The sequence below is a fragment of the Ostrea edulis genome, chromosome 1, assembly GCF_947568905.1.
Source record: "Ostrea edulis chromosome 1, xbOstEdul1.1, whole genome shotgun sequence".
Taxonomy (NCBI): Eukaryota; Metazoa; Mollusca; class Bivalvia; order Ostreida; family Ostreidae; genus Ostrea; species Ostrea edulis.
Window position 1 is genome coordinate 62,070,692 of NC_079164.1, and position 24,539 is coordinate 62,095,230.

General features: G+C 34.2%; 1 protein-coding gene across 1 annotated transcript in view; it reads right to left on the reverse strand.

The window, feature by feature from the left end:
- Positions 1 to 24,539, reverse strand: part of LOC125648395 (uncharacterized) — a 113,690-nt gene that overhangs the window by 79,592 nt on the left and 9,559 nt on the right. Inside the window, exons 6-19 of the mRNA XM_048875446.2 lie at positions 22,296 to 22,412; positions 22,126 to 22,152; positions 21,751 to 21,868; positions 18,717 to 18,859; positions 18,344 to 18,458; positions 16,902 to 17,041; positions 13,261 to 13,389; positions 13,101 to 13,130; positions 11,903 to 12,017; positions 11,412 to 11,662; positions 10,191 to 10,305; positions 9,724 to 10,004; positions 2,688 to 2,802; positions 798 to 943 (exon numbers count right to left, since the gene is read on the reverse strand). Of these exons, the coding sequence (XP_048731403.2) occupies positions 798 to 943; positions 2,688 to 2,802; positions 9,724 to 10,004; positions 10,191 to 10,305; positions 11,412 to 11,662; positions 11,903 to 12,017; positions 13,101 to 13,130; positions 13,261 to 13,389; positions 16,902 to 17,041; positions 18,344 to 18,458; positions 18,717 to 18,859; positions 21,751 to 21,868; positions 22,126 to 22,152; positions 22,296 to 22,412 (1,842 nt within the window). The remainder of the gene's footprint in view (positions 1 to 797; positions 944 to 2,687; positions 2,803 to 9,723; positions 10,005 to 10,190; positions 10,306 to 11,411; positions 11,663 to 11,902; positions 12,018 to 13,100; positions 13,131 to 13,260; positions 13,390 to 16,901; positions 17,042 to 18,343; positions 18,459 to 18,716; positions 18,860 to 21,750; positions 21,869 to 22,125; positions 22,153 to 22,295; positions 22,413 to 24,539) is intronic.

The following is a 24,539-nucleotide window of genomic DNA, read 5'->3' on the forward strand; positions in this document are numbered from 1 at the left end:
GTCTCTGAATCGTTATAGGTCCTTTCATCCTTTATGGGTAATTAGTCGTAACTAACGTAATGGCTGTGATAGTGAAAGTACAGACGGTTTTACAAATTTCAGTCAATTGGAGCCATAATATTACGGACTTCATTTTATGAATTAGGGTAAGAAATTCATTTTAGAAATGATATCTTATGCTATACATTCTATGTAATAGCTTGTTGCAATGCTCAAACATTCTGTTTAGTCGTATAGTGCCAGTGCCCAGCTAAAAGTCGACCAAACTATAATAGGCATTTTTGTGAATTCATTTCTACATATCTTGGGAAGTATACAGAATTTTAGGATGAACTTTGGTAGTAATGTAGATTGATTATGTATGAATATATTAGAATACAAAGTAGAATTTTAAATCAATTGGTTTATTGTTTTTGCATCGGCTAACTTGGGTACCCTATATTAAGAGTTTTATACCTTTACTCTTTAATAGTAAATTCGACCCCAAGCAATACAATTGCCTGTGGTTCAAATTAATAGTGGAGCATTTGAACAAAATATAACGACTGGAGAAGTCAGCCAATCAAAGGTCAAGGTGGCATTTTAAAATCTGAATCGCTCCAAAAAGTAACAATACTTCTAGAGGACCACAAAGTGGACATTTCTACCAAGTATAGTGACTGCATACTCAGCTATTCTGGAGAAGAGGATTAAAATGTTGTTAACAGACACCACTGATGCTTGCATTGATGACAAACAACATAACAAAAATCCCCACTGTCCTTTAGCCGGCTGAGCTGAAAATTGCGAATATTTACCTGTTTTTGGAGGGGGGGTTGTGACTTCACCTTGTTTGGTGACAGAGAGAACTGGGAACACACACTTTGGACGCTGGCAACATGGATTATCAGGATCATTTTCCAAGAAGCAATATGGCTGAGGTAAATTTTCATAATGCACACACCTAGAATTTTTGCAAAACAAATAAAATTAAAACCTAACAAAGCACATGCCTCAAAGTAATTAGAAGCTCTATAGATGAAAACTAAATCAAGCATCTTTCAATTCAGAACAAGTAAAATTTGTAACATATATATCCTCCCTTTATTCCAGGTATGGGGACTAGAATGAGGAAAGTTGTGAACCAATATTCAAACTTATTTAAACAATTATTATTTTTAACTGAAATGGGGTGATTTCATCCAAAATATTTAACTAAAAAAAATTATGGAGATATTAGTAAATCACACAGACATTGTTGTTTCAAAAAGTGTACAAGCAAGGAAATGAATGGGATTCAATTTGACTGACTACCTATCATGGCTATGTCAACAAATGAAATCATTTGAAGCTGTGACTTTTCAAGTCTAATGTGGCTTTAAAAGGACATGGACACAATTTTGGTACCCCAAAATATTTAGATATTTAATCAATATGATGGCATTTGATTTGTGTAAAACATAGCAACAAACCTAAATTTCAAAAAACTGACACAAAAATCTATCTAAGACATCTAAACTTTTCATTTTCAAAACAAGGCACAAGCCATGTTTAAGTTTACATGTCACATGACTCAACTATCAGTTATTGGCTTTGGGGGGGGGGGGGGACCTTTTACAACGAACATTTTTTTCTCTCTTATTTATGCTTGCTCCCTAAATTGATTTATCATAACGTGTGTCAAAATGTAGAATGCTTTTGACATACTTTTTGAAATCTTTGTGTTCTCACCTCTGCTTGTGGTGTCCTGGCTATAACAAGTGTGTTGATAAACACAATCTTGGAAGACAGATTTTATGTAAATATTTTTAATCCACTTACTCATAAAAGATCTTTATTTCTATAACAAAAAAAGTGAATTTCAATTGATCAAAAAACATGTCCATGCCCCTTTAATGAATATTTGAAGGTAAGTTTGTAAACAAATATAGTGGGAAAATGTGTGAAGAATTTTTTTATATTAAATTTTTGAGACAGTACTGCAACAATTCAACAATATAAGGCCTCAACCACGCACAGATTTTTCTGCGCCGTAAATTGAAGGTTTTAATAAGGGGTGGATCTGTAGCTCTCTGAGGTGCACCTAGAAACATCCTAAGATCAATACACAATTTGTGTGTTAAGTGTGAGTATCTACTTTTGTTAGTCCAGCAGGGATAGATAAGTTCATTTCTGTATATCCCAACTATGTGGAGGATAAAATATGAGTAATCTAAAGGTCATGATCATTCTTTCTATGAAGTTTGGTGAGGTATAGGATTCTCTAGTCATCAGTTGGACATTAATTGGTGTATGCAAATTAGAAAGCCCATCCACTTTTTGGTTTGAAAATCAATAGTAGCTATTTACTGATCATGATCAAACTGCCAAGGACTCTCTTCTTCAAACGGGAGCATTAAATAATAGTAATACACAATAAACATATTGACTGCATACTGTATAAGTAGAATTTTTTAGCGAGGATTTAATTTTGGCATTATTAGCGACATTGTTGAGATTGCTAAAATTGAATATTGCTAAAACTGAATATTGTTAATATCTATTCCATATAGAAGGTAGTAGCTATCTTTCTTGGAATAATAAAGTTGCTAAAATTAGCTCTAACTGAATATATATACTTATAATTTATAAACATATCGCCAAATTTGTGTCTTGCTAAAAATACCACTTCTATGGTATTACAAATATAAATTGTAAATAATAAATACTTCTCGTAACATCTGTATTTTCCAATTCTGGAGTCCTCACAAATACAAGTGAAAGCACATCCATCATCCCATCTCTGAGACTGCGTGTATTGCTTTCCTTTATACACACAGTGCCCTGTAAAGGAAATCATCTATTATCAAACTGTTTTTATGACAACACTAGATCAGGGATGTGACTGAATTCCTCAGAAATCAGAGGAAAACTGATCAAAAAGGAAGGAAAACACCTCACCCTACCTGGAAAAATATCATTTTCTGCCACTTTAGATCAAACCCAGAGTGTTTCATTTTTTCGAAAATTGAGCAAATCAGAGGATTTCCTCTGAAAAGAGGAAAAATCACACCCCTGCAGTAGATAGAAACAACAGAGTTGACAAAATAGAGGGGACAATTTGCAGGACATCTCTGAAACCCGGACATGGAAACACTTGTATCAAGAAAATACACAGACCATATTGTTAGACATCACATTCTTTAAAAAAAAACATGGCACTATTTAGTTTCAAAATCATATTTCTGGATGACAGAATTTTATGACCCAGAGGAAGACCTTTTTCTGTTGAATCTTTGCTTAATTGATAAATCATTGTATGGCTTATTCCATTGGATAAATCCTAGCTCAGCACAACTCATTTATAATATGCCATCATAAATGAAGCATATTTACAAATAAAACCAAACTGACTTTTCTCCAATGATCCATATTTAATCTTTAAAATTGCACTTTCATGCAATTTTGGTTGTGATGATTTCAAATAATAAGCACCACAATATTGTTTACTCATGAAAATAACAGTATTAAAACCCCCATTGATAAGCTATGGATGAATTTCAGCAAATCCCGATATAATAGATCAGTGAGAAGGCTTTCCATAGCAAATCCCGATATAAAAGATCAGTGAGAAGGCTTTCCATAGCAAATCCCGATATAAAAGATCAGTGAGAAGGCTTTCCATAGCAAATCCCGATATAAAAGATCAATGAGAAGGCTTTCCATAGCAAATCCCGATATAATAGATCAGTGAGAAGGCTTACCATAGCAAATCCCATTATAATAGATCAGTGAGAAGGTTTTCCATAGCAAATCCCATTATAATATATCAGTGAGAAGGCTTTCCATAGCAAATCCCAATGTAACAGATCGTGAGAAGGCTTTAGAGCAAAGCTAAAGTTTGATTAAAGTCAAACTCTAAGGTCAAGGTAAAGATCATGGTGTGAATTGTAAGGTCTTTCCATAAGGGAACAAGTAAAGAGCCCAAGACAAAGCAAAGCAATCAAACAAGCACAAGCACCGAAACAGAAAGGAATGCAGACAAGCCTTCAACTCCTGTATTGATAAAATTGTGACTAATAATGCCAATCACCCTGATCAAGGACAGGACATGTGACAGTAGCGGTACCTCAGGATGATGTTCAAGGAGATGGACCTGAAATAAAAACATATCTGTGGGGTTTTTTAAACCTAGAAAATGTGTCAACAATCTTTTACCTTGAGCAGTGCACCATTCCTGACATTCCAGTCATCCACAATAGTGAAGACAGAGTTAGAGAGCTCTAGCTGGTCTTAATCCCTACAGTGAGCAGTCCATAGGAAATCCCCACCTGACTACTGAGGAAAATGGCTGACCTCATTGCATCAGCCTGCTTATTTCCCCGCTTGTTTTTTCTGAACCATTTATCAAGGCAGAACACTATCTTATTGGAAATTGACCACAGTAACACCAATCTTTAATGAAGGATAGAAGAGTAATCATCTACCAGTATCTGTTGCCCATTCTCCCTTCAATGAGTATGCTGCAAGGTTCTAAAACATGTTGTTCATAGTTCCATTACGCATGTCATCAACTAATACAAAATCTCATCAGACATGCATTATTGATTCCAAATGACTCATGTGAATTACATCTCACTATCTGCATCCAAGACTCAGCAAAGTGAATAGAGTCAAATGAACTCGATGGGGCCAAGAAAGATTACAGTCATTCTCCTCAACCTCTCCTTGGAAGGCATTTGACAAAGTCCAACAACATCCCCCGGTCGCCACATTATGGAATTTGTGGCCCCACTTTGTCTTATTTTATGTCCTTTCTGACCATCAAAACCCAGAGCTGCAGCAGAAGGAGTCACTTTTGGCACCTGTGACATCCGGAGTCAGTTCACCATGGATCAGTTCTTGGTCCACTATCATTCATAGTGTACATTAAGGATCTACCAGCACAAGTGAAATCAAAAGTTCATCTGTTCGCAAATGACTGTCTTCTTTACCAGAAGATTAACAATACAAAGACCAAGTGGCTTTGCTACAGGACTGCTTACTGTATATACTCGCCTATAAGTCGGTCCGCCTATAAGTCGGTTGTATTTTTTAAGGTTATTTTGTAGGAATTTGCCATTGACCCGCTTATAAGTTGGTACAAATTTTTGTCAGAATCGGTTGACAATTTCAAGTCAATGCTCTAGTGTTTTTATCTATGTTTCAAAAAATATTTTGAGAAATTAATAATTATGAGGTTCTCAATATCCAATCCATATCTGTTTGGGGTTTAAACGCAACCCTTGATCTATTATGGACAATGATCCCTTGTTTACTTACACAATTATGGTCTCCTAATTACCAGTACCTGACACCGTGTTTACTTAGTGGCACGCGCCTCGCAGTTATTGTGGGGTTCCGGTATAATTCAATGTATCAACAATAGAGTTTTTAAGAGTCAAGAATGATGATCTAAATTATCTGTTAACAATATTAAATCTTTTATGAAATATATTTCAGCCGGTATACATATGAATATTTCAATATTAAATCGGGTTCGTAATTCAATTTTACCGATAAACGATAGATTAGTTGAATAATTTTAAACAAGATAAAAATATTAAATACTTGTACTTTATACATCATTTTAAAATAAATAAACAATACGTCTAGATATTTGTAAACACTAATCATTTGTGTGGTAGTCCATGATCTAATCGTCGGAGTTGTTTAAAACAAACACTACATTACGCCGCCTAGAAAAATACCAATCTTCTTAGGACGCGCCTATAAGTCGGACATAGAGTTTTGGACCAAAAATTGACTCCCAAAAATCCGACTTATAGGCGAGTATATACGGTACTTTGATGGGAATAGGAATGGTTGATAACATTCAACTCTGACAAATATGAAGTCATCGCCATAATATTGTAGAGGGTTCTTACACCATCTATAGCCAATCCCTCAATCTGACCAAAAGGACCATATATGGCTGTTCGATATGTACTGTGTGACTAAATCAACCAATAGTGTTACAAATATGCTCCCGCAACTAGGATGGGAATCACTTCAAAGGTAAAACACAACAAGCTCATGGGTCACATCACCCACATGAGTCACTTTGGCCCTGCTGCTGTTAGCTATTGTGATTTTTAAAAGAATTTTTGCAATCTTTATTCCCATGAAAAATGTTTACCCCATATTGAGGCCCCTACCTAGCCCCAAAGGGTCATGATATAACCATGTTAAAATGTCACAAGATAAAAAATCATGGTATGAAATGTAAGGTCTTGCCATATGGAATCTATATACAAAATATGAAAGTCCTACCTTAAAGAGTACAAAGGATATTGCCTATGTTAGCTTTCCTTAAAAGTAGGTCAAAATCAAGGTCAAGGTTACATGGTCATATATTTTGGTACTAAAAGAAAGGTCTTGTCACAAGGAATGCATGTACATGAAATATGAAAGATGTATCACTCACCATTCAAAAATTATGAGAAATGTTAAAGTTTCAATAAAAAATTTGAAATTTGGACCAAACTACAATGCCAAGGTCACATGGCCAAACATCATGGCATCAAATGAAATTTCTTGCCATAAGAAATCTATATACTAAATAAGAAAGCTCTACCTTAAATATAGTTCAGGAGATCTTGCCTAGGTTAGGTAAAAAAAAAGTAGGAAAACTTGGTCAAAGATCAAAGCAAAAAGGTCAACAATTTTGATACCAAAAGAAAGGTTTTGTCACAAGGAATACAAATATGAAAGCCCTATTACTTACTATTTTCTTGATTATCTCCCCTTTGGAAAGAGTATAAACATACTTGAATCCTCTTTACCCCAAGGATGATTTGTGCCAAGTTTGATTGAAATTGGTCAAGTGGTTTTAAACAATGCCACAACATTTTTATTAATTCTTAAATATTTCCACTTTAAAAAGGGCAAGACATTTCATTTGAACAAACTTGAATCCGTTATCCAAGCATGCTTTGTGACAAGTTTGGCTGAAATTAGCCCTGTGGTTCTTGAGATGAAGTCGAAAATGTTAAAAGTTTTAAGTTCCGAAAGTGGACAAAAAGTGATCAGAAATACTCACTTGAGCTTTCCGTTCATATGAGCTAAAAACTACTAAATTAGTGATGGTATAAAAGATTTTTTAAAAACTCCCTAGTACACATTCCATCTTCACCACTCTTCCACTCAATTGGTGCATCTATTACAGAATGCAAGCACTGTTTCAGATCTAAAACCCTAAACGGGATCCTTCTTTCCATCTGATAGGATCTGGCATCACAGAATCAAAAACCCTTGACTCTTAAGTCAGGTTTAGAGGGGAAAAGCACAGAATGAGTGATATGCAGACTGTTTTACCCTGTTCGTAATTTTGAGTAATGAATTCTCATTTGCACATCTTTTTAATCTACAAAATATAATGTCTTATGATGCCCTGACACACAACAGGAAGGAGAATAGATAAATTTTGTCCAACATGGTTGGAAGTCCTGCATGGTTCCAAATTTTACTGAACAGTAAGAAAATTTATCACAGAAATCTGGCAGCAAAGAGTATTTTGCCAACTCTGTTACAAGATATGATATAAACCTAACATCTTTTTTCCTGTAAATTATCTTTAACATTTGCTTAATAAGTATTGGATTTGAAGTACCGTATAGCACGTTTTTTTCTGTGGGGGTAAAATTTGGTGATTTTCTAGCTCATGGGTATAACAAATAATTTTAGCGGAATACATTTTGGCGGACATAGAATTTCAAAACATAAAAATGATAAGCAATGTAGTATTAATAACTTATCTGTAAAACATTTTACTGTCTTCAGAAACAACTGTCATAAAAATAATCTGTAGTTTATTTACCTCCTAAGCTGAAGAGTGTTACATGTGTACCACTGACATAAACAAGAATAGATATGGATTACCCCATATCCAAGAAATTCGACTTTTAATTTACTCGTAGCAAATACTGTGACCAGTCTTGCTTCACTAGCAAACAGTGCGCACACTTGTCCTTGACCTTTTAACCTTGAAAAAATGTACAATTACATGAACAATACTAAAGAAGGATAATTTAAAATCCTGTCTTTATATTAGCTGAAAAATACATATATAGAGTAATGCAAAAATCAAGAAGGTGAAAATCACTTTGTAGATATTTACTATGATATCCCCCTCCCCATCTAATTTTATTTCCTAAAAAATAAATTGCCCAATTAGGTTCTTTTTTAATTGAAAAAATGCCCACCCCAGAATCAAATGTGTGTCCCCTTTCTTGATAAAAAAAATAGTAGAAATATCTCATTTCCAAACCTTTAATCCACCCCTCCTATTTTTTAAAATTTTCTCTGTTATGGTTATATTTGTATTTTTTTATCCTTATGAATTCATAAATTTTGTACATGAGGATCACAACCTATGCACTTATTCAACAAGAAATGTATACATTGCCTCAATAAATTTTATTTATACATTAGGGGAAAAAAATACATGGGAATCATTTTGAATTGCAGGGAATTTCGTAAATGAGAGACTTAAATAAACTTTTCTGCGTAAACCTTTTTTTCCATGCAAAAGTACCACCTAGTACCTCATCTACACAATACCGAGCTGTCTTGCAGTGAATATTGCAGATGTCATTTTTTTTTTACACGTGTTTCTTTACTTTGTTCACTGACAACAAGCAGAAATCACATAAATTGCAATATAAATGTTGATAAAATGAGTACCTTTAAAAAAGAAAAACAAAACCTCGTCACTCGTACATTTCTTACATGTGTTATATTTTTAGAAGTTGGAAAAACCCACATATATGTATTACTTTAATAAAATGATTTGATAGCCTTTTGTCTTTCAAAACTACCGTTACCAGTGGTAACATGTTTTCCTTTAGATATCACATTTATTCTCTTTTCTGTTCAGTTGTTTTCCTCTGCTCTGATTACATATATTTAATACCAGCGTCTATGAAGCCGTGTTGACAAAGCGTCATACTTGTTTATAACGGTCGATAACTCGTAGTCGTACGTATTGTATAAGACAAATTCCGATGTCAAAATCATCGGCATTTACCAGAAGTGCTCTGTTATACATAGAAATCCTTATAAAAAAGAAAACACACACACACACAAATTAATGATTAACATTCTCTCTCAGAAGAAATTGTATGATAATTAACGAACAATAATCATGAAAGGAATATAATTGTCAATCGAAGAATATATTTTCGTGAAATACACTGAGGAGGCAGCTAGCGTAGGAATATGAATACTTCTTATTTACATTTCTGGTGAAAAAGTGATTTTCTTCAAAAATCATTTGACGTTAATTTTGTTTTCTTCTACGTATTACATACACATCTATATTCTAAACATTTGTTGTAATGTTGTATCTGCTGATCATGAATGGAACTATATTTTTTCAGAGCAATTGTGTGAAGAGTACCTGAATCCAGTAATAAATCTTGAATAGATAGTATGCACTAATCGAAATTATTGAAAAAAAAATAAATTGTTAGACAGAGTTATCTTTCTTGCAAAAATACGAATTACGATTGCCGACACATTTGCATTTGGGTGTATATTTAGCTTTTTAAAATTTGGCGGCATGATACAAAACCGCTAAAATATGCCAAAATAATCACCCCGCGAAAAAAAAACGCTATACGTTAATTTATACTTTTAAATAAATCCATTCCAAAATTTAATCCACAAATGAACAGATAGATTGTTTTCACTTTAACAATTTCTATGGACCATACAAAGACTTACCGATTCCTCCTGTTATGTTGGTTTGGGATGTAGGTGGGATGGGCGTGAACCCAGTCTGGTAGAGAGCCACAGTGGCAGTGTACTGTGTGTTGTTCAACAGATCAAAAGTGGTAGGAGGTTCCACCACACCTTTGCCGGTCACAGCTGGTGCAAATGCTGGAATTGGTATGTAAGTTTGGCCAGTGATGGGGTCATAACGACAGATAGGCTTACGGCAGCATGGATCATTGGGGTCTGCGTCCATGTGACAGGAAGACGGAATCTGACCATATGTTGGGCACCTGTAAAACGAACAACCAAAATGTAATGTCATATAATGCCAGGGTCCAATAAAGGTGCTTATACATCACACTTTACATGCAACTTATTTGAATCCCATTTTATACCATTTAAATTGTGCCCATGTACATTTGAACATATATAAATGTATACACTTTACACAACAGAAAAAGAGTAAGTAAACTTGCTTTTGTCCACATGTATAAGCTCCGGTTGATTCGTCAGTACAGATGCATGAAAACTGACATCCATCTTCCCAAGTTTGATCCTTAACATAAAGCTTTCCTTTGTATAAACACCCATCTACAACAATAGCTTACAATGTATTCACAATAGCTTACAGTACCAAATTCTTATTTCATGTATTCACAATAGCTTACAATAACAAATTCTTATTTCATGTATTCACAATAGCTTACAGTATCAAATTCTTATTTCATGTATTCACAATAGCTTACAGTACCAAATTCTTATTTCATGTATTCACAATAGCTAACAATAACAAATTCTTATTTCTTGTTTCATTGGAAGGACCTTGTTACAAGGAGTACATCCACTAAATATCAAAGCCCTGTAATGTGGGGTTCAAAAATTAAAACAATTTCAGTTTTTAATTAATGGGTCAATGTCAAAGCCTTCATATGAGCCATTCCTAGCAAAAAGGGCCCTTAAGTATTTTAGTGCTAAAGTGTGACCTATACAGAAAAATCCTTCAAAATATTAGAGTAATATTGATTGTCCTTTAAATATCACAGTCAATCAAAGATAACAACCAACTCGTGATTGGTAATCATGACCTTTTTCTTTACAAGTATGCAAAAAAAAAAATGACGTCACATTGTTTCATTTTGACGTTTTTTGAAAAACATTGTTGGATAAGATAAGGGTCTTTTTTGCTAGCAATGGCTCATATGACATCTTTGCAAAGGTCTTGTCAAAAGGATTACATCAACTTAATATGAAGCCTCTCAATTAAGAGTTTTAAAAAATTCTAAGCAATATCAAAAGTTTCAATTAGTAGGTCAAAGGTCAATGCCAGGGTAATCAAATTGGCACTCTTGAAAATGCCCTTGCCCAAATACCACACCCTTTAAATAACAAAAGCCTTTTGTTTATAGGTCAAAGTTAGAAGTAGTTTTAATATTTTTTACCACACAGACAAAGCAAAATTTATATAACCTCAAATTTTTTAAATTCCGTTTTAAGCTACGGATAAACATTGATAAAAGGGCATGTGGCATATCAGTATCAAGATTACACACGCATGTAATGTAATTCTATTTCAATTTTTACAATGAGTGAAATTTTAGTTACAAGAATACTAAATATTGAATTTTTAAAGTCCCATTTGGATCTTAGCAAAGAATTCTTCAGATTTATTGATCAAGATATGAAAATTGGATACATACTAAGAGTTGGGGCTGCACTTCCAGTGCCCCCAGATCCAGGCGCTGCAGTTCCTCCAGAAGGCATGGTTGGAGTGAAAAATTGGCTTCCTCCATTAGGGTTCCTGATATAAATTCCACCTCCATTGGCAAGAGAGTTGAGGTTAGTAGATGAGCTGACAAATGTGCCACTGTCACATTCCACCACTTTACAGCACTCTGCTGCTTTCTTTACTAAATAACAGCCTGTAGGCAAATTGTTGTACGTTGGGCAACTGCAAAAATGTTAATGAGATATTGAAACATGGCTAGGTATAACTTTTTATAGTTCATACTGATTTTGAATTGCAGTACAGATTGATTCTGAAATGCAGCGAGCACATTTCTTTGAATGTATCAGGCTGAACAGTCTTAAAATTGGAAAAAGTTTAAACCTATGGAAATTATCAACTTATTTTGTTGGATGTTTTCTTCACATATAGTTTAACATATCTATAATATTATAAGAGACTTACTTGCTGACACATCTGTAATATCCATATACAGCATTCTCACAAGTGCACTTGGCATCACAACCAACATTCCACACTGCATCTTGTTTATAGGTTGTTCCTTTGTAAACACACACATCTAAAAAGAGAAGGATATTGGGATATATCTTCAAATGTTCACAGACCTTATTGATCACCTCGAGTACTTATTAGTCAAAAGTATCACTAGTCCAAAGGGCTATGAAATCTATAATGATTTTCCTGTTCTGCATATCTTAGCTAAATTCTAATATTCAGCAGTTGTATAAAACAAGAAAACACACTGATGAAAGACTTTACATGATATATGTTAAATTAACACTTTATGGCTATTTCAGACCCAACCTAGAATCAGAACCCTTGGATTGCGAAATTCACGATTTTGGTAAATCCCACTTTGCTTTTCTTAAATATGCATTTAGTTTTCAATCAGCAAAATTAAAGAAGCCTTTCCAATGATAAAGACAACAATCAATATCATAATTTTGGCCCTAGCCTGGAATCAAACCCCTATCCCTGGGATTATGAAATTTACAATTTTGGTAAAGGCTACCTGTTCCTTCTAAATATCCATTTAGTTTCAATTCAGTATCAATAGCATTTAAAAAGTTGATATTCAAATGTTTTACATATAAACACTATATTCCAAATTTACCCCTGCCCTGGAGTCAGAACCTCTATCCCAGGGATCATAAAATTTACAATATTGGTAGAGCTAAGAGGCCTTATTCCTCTACATCACTATGCATTTAGTTTTTTGAATTGGTTAATATTTGGCAGTTTTTCTCTGCCCATAGGGCCCCAGGGGTACAGGAGTCCTGAAATTTACAATTTATACCTCCCTTTGTCTTAAAGATGCTTCATACCAAATTTGAAAATAATTGCAATGGTAGTTGTCAAGAAAAAGTTAAAAATATTCAATTATTAACACACAATGGACGACTAACAACAGACAACGACGGACGCAGACCAATAGCACTAGGTCACCTGAGTGACTCAGGTAACCTAAAAATGTAACTTGAAGCTTTTCTCATTTTTCTTCACTTTCAGTGCTTCAAGAAGTACACAATTCTTATCTATGATGTCAAAGGATATAGTGTCAGAATGTTTGAGCTAAATTAATTTCTGATCTTCACTTTATAGCAGATATTATAACACTAAACCTAAAAATGGAGAAACCTACCATTTGGTCCAGGTGTTGGCTGTGAAGTTGCTGTAAGTATATGTAAATATCTATATAAAGCATTCAAAACATTCAGAAGGAAAAAATCTAATATAAAAGTATCACATCACAAATCAAATACACATAATTAATTTCAATAGTAATAAAGTAATCTACACACAGCATAGTCCACAGTATTTGGCACAGTTGTCACCAGCCCAATCTCTGTAATCCACACACATTTGTTTTCCATAATTTTCACACACAGTCAAGCGATTCACACAGGGCTTAGGTGTGGAGGGTGCAGTACCTGAAAATTACACATGTTGGAATCAATCAATTCATTTCTTGCATATATACCAATCACTACTGATGGACATGAGTCATAATTGATCAAACTTATTGTGAAATACTGCTCCTGCCCTATAAAATGCACTATGATCAGATCCCCTGAATTGCTTCTAGATACATGGATTAGAACTGGTCAACTACATCAGTAATCAATATTAAAATATCAATACAGAGATAGCCAAATATCATTATCTATCTATCAATAACATGATTTAGGGTGTACAAATTACTTGGTTAATGAACAAGTATTAAGAATAATATTTTATGCATGACTGCTGCAAAGTGCCAGAAAGAACCATATCAACATGAGGCCCATGGGTTACATTGCTCATCTGAGTCACCTTGGCCCTGCTGTTGTTCAGCTGATATTTTTAAAAGAAATTTTGCAATCTTAACCCCCATGAAAAATTTTGACTCAAAGGGTCACAACATAACCATGATACAAGGTCACAAGGATAAAATGGAATGAAATGTAAGGTCTCACCATAAGGAATCTATTAACAAAATGTGAAAGCCCTACTACGAAGAATTCAGGAGAATAGCCTTGGTTAGGTTTTCCTAAAAGTGGGTCAAACTCCAAGGTCAAAAACTTTGGAACCATAAAAGATCTTGTCACTAGCAAAGCATACAGTAAATATGAAAGGTGTATTACACACCATTTAAAAGTTACATAGTCCCCAACCTATCCCAAAGGGTCAAAACATAACCATGACACAAGGTCACAAGTCAAACCCTCATGGCATTAAATGAAATTTCTTGCCACAAGGAATCTTGATGCAAAAGGAATACACATTGTGAAATATGAGAGTCCTACTACTCACCATTTATAAGTTATGAGCCAGGTTCAAGTTTCAGACAGACACTTTAGTTAGGCCAAATAAAATAATATGTGTAGTTCCAGTTAAACTCCCTTGAAAATTAGGGTAGGCAGGTTTAATGATAGATTCTAGATGGAAACACAATTTTCTTTTACTTAAACTTCTTTGCATGTACCATTTATATATATGGTGTGATATCAAAATTGGTAGGGATCACCCTAGTTTTGACAATTCTTATATTTAAATATATTTCAAATAAAAAAATAGATATAGAAGAAGAAAAAATCAGTGCATTTGCCAAAATCAGGTTTTTGAACAGTAGGAAATGATATTTCAACCTGAGTACTGTTTCCAAGCCCTTCCAAGTTTTTTAATCTATCCAACTTTTTCAAAAATAGGGAGAGTGAATGCTCAGTATATTCAAACAACCTGAAATTTGCACGATTGTTTATATAACCACTATTTAGTTCTAAGTCACTTTCTGTCTAGTGTTTACAGCTTAGCATTTTAGCAGTATCTATATATTGGCTATGAATGAACATATAGTCAAGCTTCACCTGAAGGAAAACGAGTCAAAAACCTATGTGTATATAGTGGTATATATTATGCACCCCTTCTCATAGAAGAAAATCTTGAAAAAAAGTGTACATAATATTCAGCAAAATATGGTAACTGATTTTGGAAATAGTCAAAATAAAAAGTTTAGTCGGAGGTGAAAACTAGGGACGGAAGGGTAACCAGAACCACATATTTTTTTATTTGGCCTCATGGTGGGCATACAAAAAACTTGAATCCACACATCTTAGGAACATTTGCATTTTGATATGATTTAATGTGGCCCTGCTAATCTTGAAAAGAATTTGTTTTAATTAATTTCATATATATAATTTGTTCTCCAATTGTGGCCTCACCCTACCCCCTCAGTCCCTTGAATTGAACAAATTTGAATTTGCACAACTTAAAGATGCTTGCATATTAATATGACTAATCATGGCCCAGCTGTTATTGAGAAGATTTTTTCTAATTATCCCCCTGTATAATTTTCATCCTCTATCATGGCCCCACCCTACCACCTGAAAATACAATTTTAACAAACTTGAATCTGCACTATCAGGAAGGCTTCATGTAAATTTCCGCTTTTCAGGCCCTGTGGTTCTAGAGAAATAGATTTCTAAATGACCCGCCCTATTTTTGCATTTTTGTGATCATCTCCCCTTTGGACCTTCATTTAAACAAACTAGAATTCCCTTCATTCAAGCAGGGCTTGAAGCTAACTTTTTATGTCACCAGTCCAGCCGCACTGATGGGGTATGATTTCAACCAGTCCGCAGAAAAAATTTACCAGTCCTACAGAGTTTTCCAGAAATAATTAAACATATTTTGTTAATGTTATCAAAATGAAATTTAACTCAATATGCCTCAGACAATATTGTAACACTTAAATGTGGGATTTATATTTACGAATCAGATTCGTCTGATATCTACAGATCGAAGCATGCCAAAAGTGTGTATAAAATTTCCAAAGTTCTAAAATGAAGCTTTAGAAAATTAACCAGTCCCATCGGATGGACTAAAACAAATGTCAGTCAGTCCGCCAGACTTTTAACCAGTCACAGACTGACGGGCATATGTTAATTTTGAGCCCTGTCCAAGGATGATTTGCACCACGTTTGATTGAAATTAGCCAAGTGGTTTAATTGGAGAAGATGAAAATGTGAATAGTTTACAACAACGACAACAATTTTTGATCACTTGGAAGGATCAGGTGAGCTAAGCTTAATGTATATATGTAATTTGAAATTAATCTAATTTCCCTTCCCTTTATGTACAATATGTTTACAGTAACAGGTTTGGATATTTTGAGCTTCAGATGAATTGAAAATGATCAGCTGGTCTCCTGAATTTAATTCATCTGGAGGAGACTGTATTTGAAAAAAACTCATCATGGTGGGTCTACACAAAGATCATGAAGTTCATAATCAATATTTGGCAAACTAATAAAATGCAAGGGGTAGTGAGACTACCAAATGCACACCTGTTTAATTCACAAGGACAGTGGATACTCCAAACTGATACATAATAGATATTTGTGACATTGTACAGGTTTTCTTAGCACTATAACATATTTATCTGACTTACAAATCATTCTTATTCTTTTATTCATCCCAAAGCTGGATTTTTATGTTTCTATTGAAATTCACCTCTATTGCATGATAAACTCTTCCCTCCCCTAAAAATTTTCATTAAATAGAAATGTTGTGTATTTTTATGTATGATTGAGTTACATTGTAAAAACACTCTATGATATTGATCTTTGTTCTCTCTGGATTTTTCGTGTATCACGAAATTTTGCCAACTACTAAAAGTAAAAAGCTAAGGAAATTTTTAATTGTTTTCAGCTCATCGTTCCGGTGTAAAATATTATAGAACACACAATGAATGACAATCACATCGTGATATGTATAATGTGCAAATGAAAAAATGTGATGTGGGTTAAATTTCTCTCACCTATTGTTTAATGAATAGTCAAAATCTGTATTGGCAATATGTATCATATGTTGTATCTCTCTATTGCAATATCGTATCAAAAAATGTTTTTCACAACCCGGTCCAAACAAAGATTATTTTGATTGTTAGGTCCCTCGTCACCTACCTACTCCCTTCCCACTCGTGGAGCCCGTTCCTGTGAAGGATCCATGTTGCTGACTGAACTCACACACCGGTTTCTCACAGCACTCCCCTGGTTCCTTCTTCAAGGTGCAGTACGATGGAACAGAAGTAAAGGTGGGACAACTGAAAAAGTTTTCAACAATTTTCAAACTCAAGTGTTTGACAATTTTACATACTGTTTCATAATGCTAAAGGCCCAAGTCTTATTTGTTCCAGTGAATATTTAAAACAAGAAGCCCATCAGCCACATTGCTACCATTGATTAAACTAACATACTATGTGGTTCCATCTTGAAAAGATTATTATCAAAGATGTTTCCTCTCTCTTTTTCTCTTATAAACCATTAAAACCCATCTTGTGGCCCTTATACCAGGGGTCAGGATATGGATAATTATGAGGATATGTGCATATTAATTACTAAAGTAAACTTTTGAACTCACATTGTGGCACTGTCATGACCCCAGGGTGAGAACAAACTTGATCCTTCATTATATAACAAGATTTTGTGCAACTTTTGCTGTTTCTGGTTTAGTGGTTCTTCAGGAGAATTTTTAATAAATCCACCCCAATTTGACTATCTTAATTATCCCCCCTTGCCAAGGAGTTTGGTTTTTCATTTTAAAAAAAAACTTCAATCCCCTTTCCAGTACCCAAGGATGCTTTGTGTCAAAAATGTGAATGTTTACAGAGATAACAGACATCCACTTGAGATTTTTACCCAGATGAGATAAAAAAAAAATCAAAGTTGACTAATATAAAAAATATGCTGCATAGGCATAAGAATTAAATATGTGCAAGACGATAAAGTAATTTTTAGAAAAGTTTTTGCATTTTGATGTCACAAACCACATTACTTAAACAATTTTGTCAAATTTTCATTCATAATACATGTAGCTGAAAATGCAAGATAAAAATTTTGTCTTCAAAATTTTGTACCTCTGATTTCATTATATGTTTATCAACAGCTAGATTTTTTACTAATACTTAACACACGTTTTTTGGATCTAGAACTGTACACACATTCAAATTCTATGCAATGTATATCAAAACACAGTATTTTAGCATAGAAATATAAAACTTTAATACAAATTCTTATGACCCTATCTTCCATAAATCAACTCCCTTGAAGATATGCTATCTAGTTAATAAAGTATGAAGTCCACTGGTTTTTTTAATATTTATCCATAGAATTATCATTTGTTTGAGTTGAACTGAAAAATAATGGCCAATTAAGGTATATTGTGAACCTAGATCTTCAAATGTTTCCATATAATAAGCATAGTCTAATCCAATGTTAAAGTAAGTATGAAAAGCTAAAAACAGCAAATTCTGTCCAACAAAGAATTATGTGAAGACCATACTAAGGAGACTACAATATTGATATTCTTTAAGGTAGCACCAGTGTAGACATTTAACAAAACTTACATTGTTTCACATTTGTACACTCCTTCAGTAGAATTAGTACATGTGCACTGTTTATCACAGCTGTCTCTCCAAGTCTGTCCTTTGAAGTACTGTTTGTTCTTGTAGACACACACCTCTGAAACAGGTAAATTTCAAAGTCAATCTTCATTAAATTTCTCACTGCTGCAGACTTCTTGAAGATTATGTTCCATGTTATCTTCTAAAAAAATTTCCTACCTCTTAAAATGTAAGAGTATTTCCAATGATGAGAAAATGTTAGGTAGACAGATATCGATAACAACAATATACCAGAGCTTTACTTTAAAAAAAGCACCGACTATCATAATGAATATAATTCGTACAGTTATCATGTTACTAATGACAAATCATTTACTTATTCCACTGGCTGTTGTTCCTTTTCCACTGCTCTCTGTTGCTACAATCTTTTGATGGAAATTGCAGACAGGTTTCAAACAACATTCTCCTGTCTGTCTCACTAATGTACAGTCTGTGGGCAAATTGTAATACACTGGACACCTGCAAAATAAAAAAAAATTACTACATGATGTGGGAACAACTTCTTTGAAAATGATTTGCTTCAAATTCATCTACTTCAGATAACAGCAAAAAATCTTTCAAAAGATGCACAATAGTCTACATTGGGGTATTTTGTTGCTTTTCCACCTACACCTAATGAAGATAAGCAAAGCAAAAATTATTCAAGGGATGGTGTTTATAATAACTTGTAAGACCATGTCAATACTCATATTTTTAAGAACCTTGAAAGAAAGCACTAGCTTTCTATATATAAAATAATTATGAACAGGCATCCATTAAGAACGAACACTAAAACTATCAACCATAGAAGTTGCTTTCACATTCAATATAATTCTAGGTCTAAATTTTAGGTCTAACCACTGTTGGCAGTGTTGCATCAAATATTTCCGGTAGTGTATGATAAATCCTTTCCTCTAAATATCCCATAAAATGAGTAGCATAAGTAGGAGCTACTTTGGTAGCAAGCACTAAAAATCTACCATTTCTGGATGATACGAAGTATGTTAATATATGTATCACTAGACTAAGTGTTTAGCTCAGTATCGGATCATGGCCAGTTTCGAATCACTTTGCATTTATCATTTTAAAAATAATTAATTAATCACTGAAAATATTTCTACAGTGCAAAACGTAGAAAGACAAATCACATTAGAATGATTGCTGAGGGATACAAAGCAGGGTCTGACACTAAGGCACGTCCGACTGACCAAGTCTACTAAATGATAGGTCCGGTCGGGTAAAATGTCGATTTACTAGTCCGACTGGACGTGTATAAAAAATAAATAAATTTAAGAAACTTTACTTTAAATCATAAGATATTTTATTCTTTAAAAAAAAAACTGTAAAGAGTTGGCAAGCAATTTTGAACCGCATGATGACATAATCTATATTTTTAGTTCTAATAGAAATAAGTCGCGGTCAGAATTATTGAATTCATTTTCATTAAAAAAAAAAACAGAAACAGTTCATTTGAATTGAATATAAGAAAGTGTTTATCAAATTAATGAATTATGCTGTAAAGAGCAATTTTTCGGTGTTTACATATGTGTGGGATTGTCTTTATTCAAATACGAATTCTCGTCCTCAAGGAAAGCAAAAGATGTCCCAAGAAAGAGAAAAAAGGAAAACGTTGAGAAGAAACAAAGCAGGGCTTATGAAATAAAAAAATTTTAAAAAATATTGAGGTCATTTTATTCTAAATGGATTAAAGAATTTCCATGCCGGTAAGAATTTAAAGAAACTGAAAATATGTTTGAAAATAAAAGCATCAAATTGAATGACAAGACTAAAGATTTTTTTGAGACAATTAAATGCATTTTAGTTCAAACTTAACATTTGTCATTTAAATTAAGTATTTAGATATGGAGAATCATTTTTTCTGGAAAGTTGGTCAGGGCTAGTGGATGTAAGGTCAGGTCTAGCAAAAATCATTTGAAGTAGCCTGATTGATCTAGTGCTCAAAAAAGTTAATGTCAAACCCTGCAAAGCTAAAGATCTATCACGCAACCTCCTCCCAGTAATACTCCTATCATACTATATGTACAAAAGTTTGCTCAGATTGTGTCAAAATCCTGTGTCTCCTTTAGGGGAATAGAAAGACACTGCATCCAGAGTTGCGGAAAACTGCCGGTCATGCCGGCAAAACCGATTAAAAATGCTTGCGACCGGTATAAACGCCATTGATGTCGGTCCAAATGACCAGTCTGGTTTTTTGTTTTTGTATCCTGCAAGCATCGGTGCATTTTTCAGCGAAATTATCTTGTAAATCTAAAATGCGATTGCATAATACTTTTTTCCTTAAACAAGATCGAGGAGCTGTGGAGATTTCACAAGCATAGAAATGGAGACTGAGTAAATGTAATTATGAAGTATAACGATGTTTAATAAACGAAATAAATGTTGTGTACTTTTTTCGGACTGGCTTAAATTATTTCGGACTGGCTTATGTTGCCTTCTTGTCAGTCCGAATGACTGGCTATCTAAAAATGTTTTCCACAACTCTGTGCATCTCAGTTTTGCTTCACTCACCCAACAGTAAATAGAATGTTCTATTGTTAACAGGTCCAGTCCGAAGACTAGTTCTACCTACGTAGCTATTAATAGCTACCTAGGTATTTAAACCTACTTCTACCTACTTTTAAAAATATATATAAAATATTAAACAGGTCAGTCGTTTTATGTATCATGTTGTGCATGTGCACTGCAAAATTCGGAATACTTTACAAGGGTGGAGAATGTAGAGGAAATGCATGAAAAATCGCCCTAAAAACCTTCAATGTATTAAAAAATGCATGAAGGTAAATTTTAAAATTAATACTGATTTGTAAGACATTCTAGACTTCATATCATGTAGCTTTGATCCTAAATTCCTAAAAAATGGAACTGGGTGTAGTTATTGATGCAAATTTGAAAGGTCAGAAAGTAAAAAAAAAATTCCAATATTTTTGTGGTAATTCGTCAGTACGTGCAAGTGAATCAAGAAATTTGGTACACACCATATTGCGCCGTTCCTGCATTTGGCCACGAAATGCAAGTAAAGGAAAAAGTAAGTATAAATAGCTACCTGGAGTAGGTTTAAACACCTAGGTAGCTAACTAGCTATAGCTTAGCTACGTAGGTAGAAATAGTCTTTGGACTGGACCTGGTTAAAGCACTAGGGCTCGTCACGAATTGACCCTCTCTATTCTATATTTACCGTAAATATAGAATAGACGATGTCAAATTTCAATAAGACAACAATTAAATTGTTTCGTGACGAGCCCCTGTGGTTAAAGTGATGTCCTTTTAAAATTAACATTAATCTAACTATAAACAAGTCAACGGTTGCTCCGTCCACTTAAGAAATCTAGTGTAACGAATTCATGTTTAACCTGTTAAAACATCTGTATTTTCCTGATTGACCATCTTCGCAAACACACTCATAATCGCAGCCATCTCTCCAGTTCTCCCCAGTCTGGTAAGTTTTGCCTTTGTATGAACAACTGCCATCTGAAATTTAAATCATACGTAAGTTTTCAATAGACTGTTTCACGATAACTGCTATAGGCCAAGTACTGCTCTTTTGCATGGCAAAACGATATAGTGAAATATAAAGTATCAAGTATATTCTGTTGATCATATGTCAGAAGTGGTGATTTAATTTACCTATACAGATACAGGTATCTAGGCCTACCAACAGTACAAAAAAATTACTTGAAAGATGGCGCGTTACATTATAAATGCCAGAACCAAATGCTTGAACTTACAAAATCCGTTTGAAGTCGTACTTGGACCTGAAAATGAAATAATAACAATAAATAGACATTTAAAAAAAAAAAACAAAGAAAAAATTCAGACTCATACCAAATCTCAATCTCTATGTATTTATTTATAAAATAAAAGTGTACATTTCAAAACACAATTACACATATCTTACCACAAAATCCACAGAACTGCTGACAGTTGTCGCGAGCCCATTCCGCGAAATTTGTACAAACTCCTTGTCCATAGGATGCGCAGTTGTTCAGTTTGTCAGTGCACGTCACACGCTGGGCTATATTAAACAAGATATGTTTGTGAAACACTGATCAATGTCCATGTATGACTGCAAAGTACGTAATTTTGGTATCAAAAGGTATTGTCGCAAGGAATACACCGCGCAATCTGACTAAAGTACAAACCTATATTACATGTATATATATAAACCGTGGATCAGTCCCTCTAAAGTTTTTGTAGAAAAACAAAGTGGGTTTTTTTTTGGGGGGGGGGGGGTCCGAGGATCAGTCCCTCTAACGATTTTGCAGAAAACAATAAGGCAGACGGATAAGTTACCACAAATTGTATTGGCCTACCCCCGAATCTCCGATTACGGCGACATGAAAGAGTGATATACCAGAAGTCCTAAAACAGGTCACCCGTGAACAGAGGAATGAATAGCATACTTGTAGCAAATGGGGTTCGTATGACCCCACCTTTGAGGACAATTCATAAAAATCGAGTGTTATTTATAGAGGGGGGGGGGGGGGGGCTCGTATCATACGAAAGTCCGTTGAGCTTATCGTTGTACATGTAGATGATGAAAATAATTGTTCACGTTATATAACGCAAACATTCGCGAATATACGCGAAACTTTCACCTTTCGCGATTTAAAAACGTTATAACGCATACAATCTGATTAAAATCAGACTTCTTAGATTCTACGTAAGTTCTCATGAATACTCCAAGCCAACGGTCATGCGGACGTGACCCTCTATGGGGTTATATATGTCAGATATTATTGTAGCGATTGTGAGCGTATTCTAGGATCTAATTTTAATTAGATTGTAACGCATATTTAACGCAAAAATTTCGTGTTCTTGCGCGAAACAGTACGAAACGATATAACGCGTAAGTTTTCCTTATAAACGCAAAGCGTTTCCATAAACCCTAGCGAGGGCAATTTAAATGTGCTCAATATTATAAAAATAGCATGAAAATAATTTGTTAATTACAATGAAGAAGAATAACGATAAATTTGTCCAGCTGTACTTTGTATTTTTATATATGCATATCGACTGGATTTTACTAGCAGATCATCTTATTGACCTTTGATTCCATTGTACTCAGGCGCGTAGTTCTAATAGTTCTAAGCGAGTATGCAACTGCATATAATACACGCAATTTGAGAGAGGGGGGGGGGGGGGGTCTTTGCCGTTAAAATATGTGTACCTAAAAATTAACTGCATTGTATAGTCCCGGTTTATGAATTAATCAGCATCATAATGTCCATTCAATCAAATTTAAAGTCCTTTTTTAATTTCAAATCATCAACATTGTATCAAATATCACTATGTATTATATACGTACATGTAGTAAATGGATTAGGATATTTCTTTGCTATCAGTAATATTTACCATATACTAGTATAATATGCACTCGAAAACAACGAAAGAAATTCGTTTATTCGAAAATGTTATGACGCAAAAGTTACGCGTTTGTTCGCATTATGGCGCGAATATTCTTTTTTTTTCAGCTACGAAAATGAGCTCAATGACTTTCATAGTATCGAAATCTGATCAGAATATTTTGGAGAAATTTTAATATCATTCAAAATTAATAAGATTAAAAGGGTAGAATGCAGCAATGTGCTCCAACATAGTAGATCCATTTAGAATTTCTGTATCCTTCCTCCTACTGAATCCAGGACGTAACAGCAATTAGGAATCCCTATATAGGACTACAGGTGTTAATCCCGGACGTAACAACAATTAGGAATCCCTATATAGGACTACAGGTGTGTTAATCCCGGACGTAACAGCAATTAGGAATCCCTATATAGGACTACAGGTGTTAATCCCGGACGTAACAGCAATTAGGAATCCCTATATAGGACTACAAGTGTGTTAATCCCGGACGTAACAGCAATTAGGAATCCCTGTACATAGGACTACAGGTGTGGTAATCCCGGGGCATATATAGCAATTAGGAATCCCTATAGGACTACAGGTGTGTTAATCCCGGGCGTATATAACAATTAACCCTCTCTATGTGGGACTGCAGGCTGTTCACGAGCTAACACTAAGATATATCAAATATGTATTACGACACATCTTAGTCATAAGTCATGCAGTTTCCCGAACCTCCCTCGCTAAATCTAAGTTGTCCTAACATTACAATACAATCCTCCTATAGTTCGTAAAC